The sequence below is a fragment of the Myxine glutinosa genome, chromosome 5 (genome assembly GCF_964187855.1).
Source record: "Myxine glutinosa chromosome 5, kmMyxGlut1.1, whole genome shotgun sequence".
Classification (NCBI taxonomy): domain Eukaryota; kingdom Metazoa; phylum Chordata; class Myxini; order Myxiniformes; family Myxinidae; genus Myxine; species Myxine glutinosa.
In genome coordinates, this window is record NC_136265.1 from 68,499,074 (window position 1) to 68,513,666 (window position 14,593).

At 47.5% G+C, this 14,593-nt stretch overlaps 1 protein-coding gene across 1 annotated transcript; it reads right to left on the reverse strand.

Moving 5' to 3' along the window:
- Window positions 1-505: 505 nt before the first annotated feature.
- On the reverse strand, window positions 506-12,381 carry LOC144892300 (uncharacterized). The gene is made up of 4 exons (XM_078778155.1): window positions 12,132-12,381; window positions 11,993-12,055; window positions 11,514-11,576; window positions 506-1,291 (listed from the first exon to the last, which is right to left on the reverse strand). The coding sequence occupies exons 1-4, from the start codon at window positions 12,280-12,282 to the stop codon at window positions 1,101-1,103; spliced, it is 468 nt and encodes a 155-aa protein (XP_078634281.1). The 5' UTR covers window positions 12,283-12,381; the 3' UTR covers window positions 506-1,100.
- Window positions 12,382-14,593: the final 2,212 nt, after the last annotated feature.

The following is a 14,593-nucleotide window of genomic DNA, read 5'->3' on the forward strand; positions in this document are numbered from 1 at the left end:
TTATTGGATCACAAACGACGGACCGCTGAGAGAAAAACAAAGCCTCAAGGTTGTACAGTGTACACTGTACAAGGCCTCAAGACACGAATTAACACAATTTTCAATACAGGTATGAAAGATTTGCACCGAAAAATCTTCGTCGGGACACAATATACGTACAACACCATAAATAAATACAGTTTTAACGAAAATACAAATGGGAACAATCACTTAACTTCGATTTCAAATCGTTCGCGACGCGGCAAAGGCCTTGCTCGCGACGCGGCAAACAGACGATCAATTTATGAAAGATAAACACCGAGAAACAACCAAAGTTGCACACAATAACTTCACACACCGAAAGATAAATACAGTTTCGACAAAATACAATTGTGAACAGACTTAACTTCGAAAAACGTGGAGACCGTGTGGAGCTTCGAAAATCCCTGCCACCGTCTCCGAGATCTCGCGAGATTCTTTTGACAATTGTTTGGTTTCAAGAAAAGCAAATTAATGATTAAAAAAATTAATTTTTCCACAATTTATTGACCTACTCTTTCAGCTAATTCACATTTGATGGTAAATCAGCAGTTTCACATTTAAACATACCCAGCTTGTGTCTAGGTAAGCAGGACATGAACGAGTCGTTATAATTTCTATTTTACAATCCCTTGCGAAACAGGACTTGGAATGAATAGTCAGTAATGCAGAAAGGCATCCAAAATTGTAATCGAGTGTGATGCCGTTCATCTCGTGGTCAGAATGCAATAGTTACGCAGCTATTCTCAACGATCTTGAACACATCTCACGTGTTCAATGGATTGATGTGATTGGTTTAACTTTGCATCCTTTTATTATTCAGGGTAAATTTAAATTACATTCGAGATAAAGAAAAACAATTTTCCAGCAGTGTGGGATGCTAAAACACTTTGCACACTTCGCTTAATATGTCTCATTAATCCAAGGGAAGAACTGTAAAAGAAATCCTTTAAACATGCTCGGAACACTTAACTCTCTATCGATGTGGAGTTTATAAAAACAGGTCTGTGTGAGCACGCACTGTTTAAAAGGATCGGTCCATCCACATGATGTGGAATTGAACCATTATATCATAGAGACGTTCATAAAACACCGAGGAGTGCGGTGTCCTGTGCCTGCCTCCGATTACCTTTGGGCAGGTGAGTATCATCGCTGGGGTCTTTGGGAGGAGAATCACAAGGTTCCTGCTTTACACTCTCATTGCTCAGAGCATCCTGGGCAGACTGAAGAACGTGTATTTGGATATTTTCTGTCGTCACTGGATGAGCTTCACCTGCAAATCGGAAAGTTTATCACAAGGAAGAAAACAAAAACAATTGTTTTTTTTTCAAAATTATATTGTCACACCTTAGTTGTGGGAAAATGAGTGTTCTGGACCAATTTCCCCCAGTGGAACACTTCACCAAACTGATATCTGCATACACGTGATGTGTATGTATCACATTAATTCCAGAACTTTACACAATCTCTGTCCAACTTTGGTGGAGGTGGATGAAAGTTATTTTTTTGTTTGTCTTTTTTTTATGGATCGCTGTTTCACTCACTTTTGGTGGATGGCTGTTTCACTCACTTTTGGCAGATAGCTGTTTCACTCACTTTTGGTGGATGGCTGTTTCACTCACTTTTGGTGGATGGCTGTTTCACTCACTTTTGGCAGATAGCTGTTTCACTCACTTTTAGTGGATGACTGTTTCACTCACTTTTGGTGGATGGCTGTTTCACTCACTTTTGGCAGATAGCTGTTTCACTCACTTTTGGCAGATATCTGTTTCACTCACTTTTGGTGGATGGCTGTTTCACTCACTTTTGGCAGATAGCTGTTTCACTCACTTTTGGTGGATAGCTGTTTCACTCACTTTTGGTGGATAGCTGTTTCACTCACTTTTGGTGGATGGCTGTTTCACTCACTTTTGGTGGATGGCTGTTTCACTCACTTTTGGCAGATAGCTGTTTCACTCACTTTTGGCAGATAGCTGTTTCACTCACTTTTGGTGGATGGCTGTTTCACTCACTTTTGGCAGATAGCTGTTTCACTCACTTTTGGCAGATAGCTGTTTCACTCACTTTTGGCAGATAGCTGTTTCACTCACTTTTGGTGGATGGCTGTTTCACTCACTTTTGGCAGATAGCTGTTTCACTCACTTTTGGTGGATGGCTGTTTCACTCACTTTTGGCAGATAGCTGTTTCACTCACTTTTGGTGGATGGCTGTTTCACTCACTTTTGGCAGATAGCTGTTTCACTCACTTTTGGTGGATGGCTGTTTCACTCACTTTTGGCAGATAGCTGTTTCACTCACTTTTGGTGGATGACTGCTTCACTCACTTTTGGTGGATGGCTGTTTCACTCACCTTTGGCAGATAGCTGTTTCACTCACTTTTGGTGGATGGCTGTTTCACTCACTTTGGTGGATGGCTGTTTCACTCACTTTTGGTGGATGGCTGTTTCACTCACTTTTGGTGGATGACTACTTCACTCACTTTTGGTGGATGGCTGTTTCACTCACTTTTGGCAGATGGCTGCTTCACTCACCTTTGGTGGATGGCTCTTTGACTCACTTTTGGTGGATGACTGTTTCACTCACTTTTGGTGGATGGCTGTTTCACTCACTTTTGGTGGATGACTGTTTCACTCACTTTTGGTAGATGGCTGTTTCACTCACTTTTAGTGGATGGCTGTTTCACTCACTCTCCATCACCTGTTAAACCATCTACATAAACGTATACCTATCTGTGCTACGTTAATTTTCTCTGATTTTAGTTCGACTTTTAACATTTTCTCATGATTGTGTCACCTCAGCCGTCAGACAGCTTACTCGTGGTGAAATTTGCAGGTGACATGACCATCCCAACAGTGGTGTGACCTGATTCTCAACAGTGATGAAGGTGATTACCGTGATAAAGTTTAGAAAAAACTTGTGGGAGACCTCGTTCGCCTGGAGACCTCAGAGAGACCTCGTTCGCTCAGTTTTTTATTGGACCCGGAGCAAGATGTGGAGTCGGTCTTGGCAATGAGCGTCGGCTCTCTCGTACCACCTTTCCATTCGCCCAGCATCGCAACCGCTGCGCTGGGGACGAGCTAACTAGGGAATCCCATTTTGTGTTGGATGCAACTCCCCGGTAGACAGTGGGGCGATAGCTTATTTATGTCTTAGATAAATATTTTCGTAGTCTCCTCATTGGCATTGGAAATAAACTTTATAAATTAAATTGTCAATAGTTACCAAGGAAGAAAATGCATTGTTCCCTATTTTTTTAGTGCACATTAATTATATAATCTATTAATTAGTCAAATTGGCAATATTTTTTTTTTCTTGCACTATTAAAGTATTTACAAAGGGATGTAGTTTATTAGAAATGAAAATATAAACATAAATTTAATTATAAACCATAAAATTGGCAATTTGAATGGAAAAATAGTGATTTTGAATGTTCCATTGTTGCCAATTTGATGATTTAGTGCTATTCACATGAAGAAATATAGCTGTGAATGAACTATATCTCGCACTGTGACAAAAATGGGCTCAAAGTTTTTGGTTTTTTTTGCTTTCTGCTCATGTATGTATGATGTTTATGACTAACAGTTATTTCACCAAACCACTAATACGTGGGGTTCGTCCTGGATGAGTTAACCTAACCAAAGATTATTATAATTTTGTAATGGACAGTTCATGAAAACGCATTCAGATCATGAAACCCAATCAAAAATCTGCACAAAAAAGCGACATAACTTGTTTGATCACGTTATTACCAATTTATTTAGTAAAATATACTAGATGAAATTGCCTCGTCATATATAGAGTAGCATACACTTCATGTTTGTATTATATTCTTTTATACTTGAGCACCTTACTTGCGAATTTACAGGTCCTCTCCATATTCCTCATCATCACCTTCACCATTGTCGGGGTCTTCTGTCTCTTCAATGTCTGTTGGGAGCTGAATGTTCTCACATTTCTTGCACTGGCACAGATCTGTACATCTCAGTCCAAGAGAGATACAGCATGACTCATCAGCATTTGGAGGTTTACACTTTTATCCCCTACATCTGCAGAATGCAAGTTCTAGAACACTTTCAGGAGCTGGAGCTAGGTCCATCCAGTCAATTGTGAGCTCATTGCCATCCATCTTCCAACCATTGCCTGCAGGAGATGGCAGATCCTGGTGTTGCACCAGGCTTTTCTTGTAGCTGCTGGCTTGATAGTTAGCTCTCTGGATTTGCTTTTTGAGGGAGTCCTGGTTTGGGGGCATGACACTTTCAGTTCTGGTTGCTGTCTTCAACATGAGATATCTCACTTCATTTACTGAAGTAATTTCCTTCTGCCCATACAGTAGGCATACAAACTCTTCCAGACGACTGACCATCTCTTCAGATATGTCATAAGATGTACCAAGTTCCTTGAATGACTCCATAAGGGTGGGATTCTTCTGCAGTAGTTTAAAGGCTCTTTGTTTCCCCTTTCCATAAAAGGAACTGACCGAATCACAACCGGTGAAACAGTGGAATCCTATCAGAGCTTCCGTCAGTTCATCTCCCAACTCCTGCTGAACAGCACCGACATCAATTGTGCGCACTTTGTCCTCTCTACCAGTATAAAAGTACAGCGGTGGACTGATTTGATTAGTAAGTCCCAAGGCGATCACAAATACATCTGTATCTGGGCTCCTGATGATAACTGGTGGGCTGTTAAATTGGTAAAACTGGTAAAAGTCAGGCAGGCGGAGACCTGAAACTAATATTTTTAAGGCGCAAAATCTCCGCCGATCAGGCTCATTTCAAGATAATAAAAATTGCAGAAATTGAATCATCACAATTATTGATTGGAAAGGCCATCAGAAAGAAAAAAAAACTCACACACACTGGACAGAAACTGCAAGAATAACAACATATTAAATGAACAAAATTGGAAGACCTCAGCCATTGCACAATTTTATGAAAATGCATACTGACTAAGCCTACCGACTAAGCCTACCGAGTAAGTATAAAAAAGTATTGTTGTTATAATTCATTCTCGGACAGAACATGCACAATTGAACGCTTAGCTTACTCCTATAAACACAAAGTCGTCTCCGTGCGCTAGCACAGAGACGAAGCTGGATCCATATCAATATGATGGTAATTTATGCCACACGGTGGATTTTGAAGCTTTTAATATCCTTTTAAATACGCTTCGATGAATATCGATTATATTTCATAAAAACATGGTTAGCTTGAATATGACAAATGGTGGTGGAGTGGTCGACTGCAGCGACTGCCTCCGTCACGCTCGTTACGAAATGTTAGATCATCACTCTTTGTTCGGGAAACATAATTTACATTGGTAAACAGAGCTGACCGCACCCATGGCAAACAAATGTAAAATGTAAAATGTTGTGCGGACACAATGTCAGTGTGCAATAATTCCGCGCACCAGCGGGTGGCGCGAGCATCCGGGCGTGGAAGCGCAGCTCGGGCCACACCCGGAGCAAAGGCGACACGAGGCGCAGGGTGGAACTGAGATACATGCCCTGCCTTTCGGCCGACCGGCCACGCCCGGGGGCAAGGCGTGGCCTCGGGACATATATGCGGGCTCGAAAGTCGAGCCCGCCCAGTGCTTACGTGCGAGCTGATAATAAAGTGTTTCAGTTTGTACAACGCGCTGTGGCCTACCTTCTTGGCAAACGAGTTGTGTGTGCACAGCACCACACTGGTGACCCCGACTGGTTCAGCCATAGCGACACACGACCGTCCGTTCGGATGGATTTTATGTTGTCCCTTCTTGGAGACCAGCGCCCGGATTTCCTTTTCCGCGCGCTTTTCCTCCGCCAGCTACCTGCGCAGGTGCGGCTCGCGCTGGCCGGTTCGAACATAACGGAACCCCGCGCCCTGGCCGGAGAGGCGGACAAATTTTTTGCGGCCTGCAACATGCGGTTGGCGTACGGTGCTGCCGTAGTGGATCCCGGTGCGGAGGCTACAGCGCCCCCTGATTCCCTCATGGCCGCTGCTACGCTCCGCCCACCACCGCCGGCACGGCCGACGCGGCAGCCACCACCGCAAACCTGGTGCTACTATCATGCCAGGTTCGGCCGCAAGGCTAGAGCGTGCCGCCCGCCTTGTTCTTTCGACGGGTCGGGAAACGACCGGGCCGGCGCTCACTTGCGGCCATGAGCGTCGGCCATTCAGGCAGCCTCCTGTTCATCACAGACACCTCGTCTGGTCGCCGTTTTCTGTGCGACACTGGAGCACAGGTAAGCGTCCTCCCTGCCTCCGCGTCCGACAAGCAAGCCGCGGGCCGTGGCCCCGCCTTGCTCGCTGCCAACGGAACTCCCATCCGCACATTCAGGAAGCGTTGCCTCTCGCTGCGTTTCGGAGGGCAGCGCTTCAAATGGTCTTTCGTCACCACCAGTGTGCCAATGGCCCTGCTCGGTGCGGACTTCCTTTGTGCGCATGGGCTGTTGGTGGACGTTAAGCGTCGACGCCTCGTCCAGGCCGAAACCTTCAGCTCGCTCACTTGTTCGCTGAGCGGCTCGTTGAGCAGCTCACCGAGCGGCTTACCAAGCAGCTTGCTGAGCGGTTCCGTCCCGGCGAAATTAGTCTGTACGCTTCCGGCAGCGGACGGGTTTACCCGCCTCCTCGCCAGTTTCCCAGCACTCACGCAGCCCACCTTTTCAGCGGTGGCCGTCAAACACAGGGGGGAACATCATATTCCCACCGTCGGACCACCGGTCTACGCCCGGGCGCGCCGCCTCGACCCCACGAAGCTCGCCGTGGCGAAAGCGGAGTTCGCCACGCTGGAGCGGCTGGGAATCGTACGGCGCTCCAACAGCGCATGGGCCTCTCCTCTGCACATTGTGCCCAAGCCCGGCAGCGGATGGCGGCCGTGCGGTGACTACCGCCGGCTCAACGACGCCACCACCCCCGACCGCATATTCAGGACTTTTCCACCCGGTTGGCGAAAACGACCATTTTCTCCAAGGTGGACCTCATCCGGGGCTACCACCAGGACCCCGTACAACCGGACGATGTACCGAAGACGGCCGTCATCACAACTTTCGGCCTCTTTGAGGTCTTGCGGATGCCTTTTGGGTTGAAAAATGCGGCCCAGGCGTTCCAGCGGCTCATGGACAGCGTCTTGCGCGACTTGTCTTTCATCTACGTCTACCTGGACGACATCCTAGTTGCGAGTGCATCCCGGGAGGAGCACCTGCTCCACCTCCACACGCTTTTCGAACGCCTGGGCCAGCATGGCCTGATAATCAACCCCGCGAAGTGCCGTTTCGGCGTCACCGCCATCGACTTCTTGGGGCACCGCATCACCAGGCACGGGGCCATCCCTTTACCGGCCAAGGTGGAGGCGGTCAGGAGTTTCCCGCACCCCCGCACGATCAAGGGGCTCCAGGAATTCCTGGGCATGGTGAATTTTTATCACCGCTTCGTGCCCCGCGTCGCCCAGCTCCTGCGCCCCCTGCACGAGGCCCTCCTGGGGAAGCCGGGCAAAGGTGACATCGCCTGGACGGAGCAGATGGCCGCGGCGTTTGCGGGCGCAAAGCTGGCCTTGGCCAACGCCACCATGCTAGCGCACCCGGCGCCCGATGCACCAATCGCCCTCACAACCGACGTGTCGGACTACGCGGTGGGCGCGGTGCACGAGCAGTGGGTGAGTGGTGCTTGGCAGCCGCTGGCGTTTTTTAGCCGGCAGCTCCGCCCGCACGAACGCCGGTACAGCACCTTCGACCGCGAGCTGCTCGGGCTCCACCCTGCGGTCCGACATTTTTTTTATTTTATTTTTTTTGGATACAAGATCGAGGCTCGTGAAAGAGCGAACATTAATCACACAGAAACACAAACCGACACATAAAACATATAACATCGGGAGCGGTAGACAAGATGGGGAGAGAGGGGGAAGGACACAAACACAACATTTGAGAGCAGGGACCGAGAGACATGGAGACATCGAGAGATCTGAGAGAGGGCGAGGGCTTTGGGGGGGGGGGCATGGGAAGGGGGCGGTGGGAGAGGTATAAAACATATGGACACTGCCAGGACTTCCAGGAAAGAAGTTGGAATTTCAAACAAGGTGGATCTGGGGTGAATTAGCGGGGGTAGAAAAGATCAAGGTTTTGGATGGGGGAAGATAAGAGATGGTGGTGAACAGCTGTTTTAAAGACCTGGAGGGAGGAGTGGGATTGAAGGGAGTGAGGGAGTTTGTTCCAGAGGCGGGAGAAAAGAGGAATGAAAGAGTGAAGGTGAGCAGAGAGCCGAGATTTCGGCAGTTTAACCATCAGAGGGTTGCTGGCAGATCTTGTGCGACCTGTAGGAATATTTGGGGGACAGAGCACAGAGAGAGCTGGGGGTGCAAGGCCGGAGAGGAGTCGGTAGAAGACAGAAAGACCACCTACCTGCCTGCGGTGAGTGAGTGAAAGGCCCTCAGAGATAGCTTCATCGCGGGAGATTCCAATAATTCTGAAAGCTTTGGTTTCAACAGCGTGAAGCCGAGCTAGGTGTGAGGCAGGAGCACCGGCCCATAGGGGAGAACAGTATTCCATTGAGCTGCGGATGAAAGCCTTGTATGTGGTGAGGAGCTCAGGTGTGCCGAGGAAGGACTTCGCACGACGGAGGATGCCCAGTCGGCGACTGGCTTTGGAGGCCAGCTTGGAAATGTGGTTTTCCCAAGAAAGATCATGGCAGATAGTGAGACCCAAAATCTTGAGCGACAGAACTTCTTGGAGAGGATTGTTCACCATCTTCCGCCATCTTCTCGAGGGCCGCCCATTCACGGCCTTCGTCAATCACAAGCCCCTTGTTTTCGTGATGGCCAAGGTCGCCGAGCCATGGTCGGCCCGGCAGCAAGGCAGCAACGTCACCTCTCTGCCGTGTCCGAGTACACGACGGACATCCGTCACGTCGCGGGTAAGGTAAACCCGGTGGCGGATTGCCTTTCCCGGTCCGTCGCACACGCGGTCCACCTCGGGATCGACTATGCCTGGATGGCGGCGGACCAGACCGCCGACCCCGACGTCCAGGCCTTGCGGACCGCCGTCACGGGTCTCCGCGTCACCGAGGTGCCGTTCGACGTTGCGGGCACTGCCCTCTTGTGCGACGTCTCCCTCGGCCGGCCTCGCCCCATCGTGCCCGCTGGCTGGCAGCGCCCGGTTTTTGACGCCATCCACGGTCTGTCCCACCCGGGCACGAAGGCCTCCCAGAAGCTCGTCGCGGCGAAGTTCGTCTGGCATGGCCTCAGGAAGAACGTCCGCGACTGGGCCAGGACGTGCCTCGCGTGCCAGCGCGCGAAAGTCCACTGCCACACCCAAGCCCCGTTGGCCCCGTTTACGGTGCCCGAACGTCGGTTCGACCACGTCCACGTCGACTTGGTGGGACCTCTGCCCCCCTCGCGGGGTTTCATCCACCTCCTCACCATGGTGGACCGCACCACCCGGTGGCCGGAGGCCGTGCCATTGGCGGCGACGGCTGCGGCTGACGTCGCGCAAGCCTTCATCGCCACGTGGGTTGCCCGGTTCGGCGCCCCCTAGGACATCTCGTCCGACCGCGGCCCCCAGTTCACCTCGGAGCTCTGGGGAGCAGTGGCGCAAGGGCTCGGCGTCAAGCTGCAACGCACCACGGCTTACCACCCCCAGGCCAACGGCCTGTGCGAGCGCTTCCATCGCTCAATGAAGGACGCACTCCGGGTCAGCCTCCGTGACGGCAGCTGGGCCGACAGGCTCCCCTGGGTCCTGCTGGGCCTCAGGACGGTGCCCAAGGACGACCTGCGCGCGTCCTCGGCGGAGCTGGTCTTCGGACAGCCTCTGCCGGTACCGGGTGAATTTATCCCCGACTCCACGGCCCCTTGGTCCGCGGCGCAACAGCGCTCCACCTTTCAGGAGACCGCCAGGAGGTTCGCCCCGGTGCCGACGGCACACCACGGTTGCCCGTCCTCCCACGTCGCCCCGGAGCTTCGCACGGCGGAGTACGTTTTTGTCCGGTACGACGCCCACCGGGCACCGCTGCGGCCCCCGTACGACGGGCCCTTCCGCGTGCTGGAGACCGAGGACAAGCATTTCACCGTGGACATCGGCGGTACTCCATAGTATCTCCGTGGACCGCCTCAAGCCGGCCCACCTCGACCTGGACCACCCCCTGCAAGCAGCTCTGCCTCTGCATCGAGGCCACTCCGCGTCGAGGCCACCCCCCGGCGGGCAGACCCCCGGCACCCCCCAGCCCCGCTACCCCCCCAGCCCTGCACGCATTGCCAGAGGGCATTTCGGCCGGGTCATCCGGCTTCCCCGCAAGCTCACCCTTCAGGTGCGCGGGAATTCTGGGGGGCGCGTGTGGTGGACACAATGTCAGTGGGCAATAATTCCGCGCACCAGTGGGTGGCGCGAGCGTCCGGGCGTGGAAGCGCAGCTCGGGCCACGCCCGGAGCAAAGGCGTCACGAGGCGCAGGGTGGAACTCAGATACATGCCCCGCCTTTCGGCCGACCGGCCATGCCCGGGGGCAAGGCGTGGCCTCGGTACATATATGCGGGCTCGAAAGTCGAGCCCGCCCAGTGCTTACGTGCGAGCTGATAATAAAGTGTTTCAGTTTGTACAACGCGTTGTGGCCTACCTTCTTGGCAAAGGAGTGGTGTGTGCACAGCACCACAATGTCACTTTTTCACTTCAAAATCTGTGATCGAAGTTGTCAATGTCGCCTTTCTAAGCCAAATGTTCTAGGCTTTCATCATCACTAGATCACATCTAAATTAGTAAATATAATACGCACGAAGCTCACCTTTGATTAGTTCTGTAGGACAGTCATTTGTAGGCTTTCTTCTCTTTCTTTGGGCTTGTTCTATCTTAGATTTATCGGTGAATTTCTGATAGCATCGCCAATGGAAACGAGCATTATGAGGCTTCGGATCACTCGTACTCGTAGCCGTCGTACTGGTACTGGGTAGATCTAATTGCACACAGTCCGAGCTACCGCCGATGGAACTTACGAAATCGGTGGCGATTTTGGCCTTTTCTCCGTCAGAACTCTTCCAAACCTGAGCACATTCCAATGCTCTGGACCAAGTTGTATCGGTAAATGGTTTCAGAACGGCTTCATTTACTGAAGAAAAGTGAATGAAACATCTGTTGTTATCAGCTACCACGGCTTTCGCGGAAGTGGCGTCGTCCGCCATGTTGTTAAGTATTCTTCAGTCGCGAACGAGGATGCCATAACTGCTTTGTGATTGGTTAATTTCGTCGATGCAGTGTTATTTATAGCCGATTTTAACAGATATTCCGAGAACAAATAAAGCTTTTATTTTATTGATTTTCAACAAGAGACGGGATGTTTATTGAGAGAACAAAACGATTTTGCGATTATTATATTTTTTCATATATTTCACAGAGGTGTTTGGCCTCTGCCAATGAGGGGACTACGAGATAACATCTTAAATGGGCTTGCCCCACAGTCTACGGGGCCCATTTCCATATCTGCACTAATACGTCATAATCACTGAAATACAAGGAGCAGAATGTTGTGCTTCAAACCTTTGTCCACAAAAGACGAATCGTCGACAAACTCGGACTTCACCTCCACCTTCACCACAAAATCTGAAGGAAAACAATCAATGTAAATGAAACTTTCATGAACATTTCTGAATAAAAACAATCTCCCCTGCGATGTTTCACTGAAATGAGTGAAAATGTATTCATCTTATATTATTTAATAAATTATCCCAAATACACCGTGTTCGAGAATGTTCGGGATGACATGACAGATCACGAGGAGTGAACTCGAGTACGAGATGTCTCTTGTGGATTTGATTCTCGACCCGACTACAAACTGCTGTCCTGGTGATTCACATCCAGAGCTTTCCATCAATGATTGGAACATGAAGCAGGCTGTCTCATCGACTTGCATTCGATTAAGGGTGTTAAAGGGAATGCCTCGAGAAAACAAGATGCATAACTACAATTTGACATTTTTATTTGTAAATTTATAAGTAAAATGTGTTTGTGGTTCAAACCTTCATGTTGAGGGAACGAATCATCGACGAACTCGGACTTCACCTTCACCTTCACAATTACACCTGAAACAAAAACAATCCATTAAAACTAAACTTTCAGGAACCAGCAGAAGGTGACGATGCGGAGAGCGACACGTACCGGGTCCCGGATCTTCATCCTCGGATGGACCGACCCTGGACCCGCGATCTGAGGGAGAATCTCCCGGAACGACCGAGTTTCCTCCATCGGAACCGCTCGTGGATCCCGGGGGGTTCGACCTGTGATCTTCACCGGAGACATCTCGGTTCATGGCGCATCTGTGGTGAGGTGTGGTGGGGTAAGATACTGTAAGGTACAGTGTCCAAACCACGTGCTCCAGTAAACTACATGCGAACCATGTGCCACTTGCCTTCTCAAAACGATCCTATTGACGATTTCAGGACGACAGATTCGCTTCTCTAATCACGTGATCTCCAAATCAGCATGGAATACTAAAAATCCATGGTGTCATTCGTCAGTAATCAGCTTGATGGATTCAAAGCGCTCAAGCAAGCCCTAAGGGAACGGAGTACTCGGCACCGCTCAACAACATGGCGGGGAGGCATTCATCCACATCCACTCTTGTGACTCAGTGTGAAGATGTCACAAAAATGTCATTCATCCACATCCACTTTTGTCACTTAGTATTAATAATGTCACAAAAATGTCATTCATCCACAACCACTTTTGTCACTTAGTATTAATAATGTCACAAAAATGTCATTCATCCACAACCACTTTTGTCACTTAGTATTAATAATGTCACAAAAATGTCATTCATCCACAACCACTTTTGTCACTTAGTATTAATAATGTCACAAAAATGTCATTCATCCACAACCACTTTTGTCACTTAGTATTAATAATGTCACAAAAATGTCATTCATCCACACCCACTTTTGTCACTTAGTATTAATAATGTCACAAAAATGTCATACATCCACAACCACTTTTGTCACTTAGTATTAATAATGTCACAAAAATGTCATTCATCCACATCCACTATTCTGACTCAGTGTGAAGATGTCACAAAAATGTCATTCATCCACAACCACTTTTGTCACTTAGTATTAATAATGTCACAAAAATGTCATTCATCCACAACCACTTTTGTCACTTAGTATTAATAATGTCACAAAAATGTCATTCATCCACACCCACTTTTGTCACTTAGTATTAATAATGTCACAAAAATGTCATTCATCCACAACCACTTTTGTCACTTAGTATTAATAATGTCACAAAAATGTCATTCATCCACACCCACTTTTGTCACTTAGTATTAATAATGTCACAAAAATGTCATTCATCCACATCCACTTTTGTCACTAAGTATTAATAATGTCACAAAAATGTCATTCATCCACATCCACTTTTGTCACTTAGTATTAATAATGTCACAAAAATGTCATACATCCACAACCACTTTTGTCACTTAGTATTAATAATGTCACAAAAATGTCATACATCCACAACCACTTTTGTCACTTAGTATTAATAATGTCACAAAAATGTCATTCATCCACATCCACTTTTGTCACTTAGTATTAATAATGTCACAAAAATGTCATACATCCACAACCACTTTTGTCACTTAGTATTAATAATGTCACAAAAATGTCATACATCCACAACCACTTTTGTCACTTAGTATTAATAATGTCACAAAAATGTCATTCATCCACATCCACTTTTGTCACTTAGTATTAATAATGTCACAAAAATGTCATTCATCCACATCCACTATTCTGACTCAGTGTGAAGATGTCACAAAAATGTCATTCATCCACATCCACTTTTGTTACTTAGTATTAATAATGTCACAAAAATGTCATTCATCCACAACCACTTTTGTTACTTAGTATTAATAATGTCACAAAAATGTCATTCATCCACATCCACTTTTGTCACTTAGTATTAATAAATGTCACAAAAATGTCATTCATCCACATCCACTTTTGTCACTTAGTATTAATAATGTCACAAAAATGTCATTCATCCACAACCACTTTTGTCACTTAGTATTAATAATGTCACAAAAATGTCATTCATCCACATCCACTTTTGTCACTTAGTATTAATAATGTCACAAAAATGTCATTCATCCACATCCACTTTTGTCACTTAGTATTAATAATGTCACAAAAATGTCATTCATCCACATCCACTATTCTGACTCAGTGTGAAGATGTCACAAAAATGTCATTCATCCACATCCACTTTTGTTACTTAGTATTAATAATGTCACAAAAATGTCATTCATCCACATCCACTTTTGTCACTTAGTATTAATAATGTCACAAAAATGTCATTCATCCACAACCACTTTTGTCACTTAGTATTAATAATGTCACAAAAATGTCATTCATCCACATCCACTTTTGTCACTTAGTATTAACAATGTCACAAAAATGTCATTCATCCACATCCACTTTTGTGACTCAGGGTGAAGATGTCACAAAAATGTCATTCATCCACATCCACTTTTGTTACTTAGTATTAATAATGTCACAAAAATGTCATACATCCACAACCACTTTTGTTACTTAGTATTAATAATGTCACAAAAATGTCATTCATCC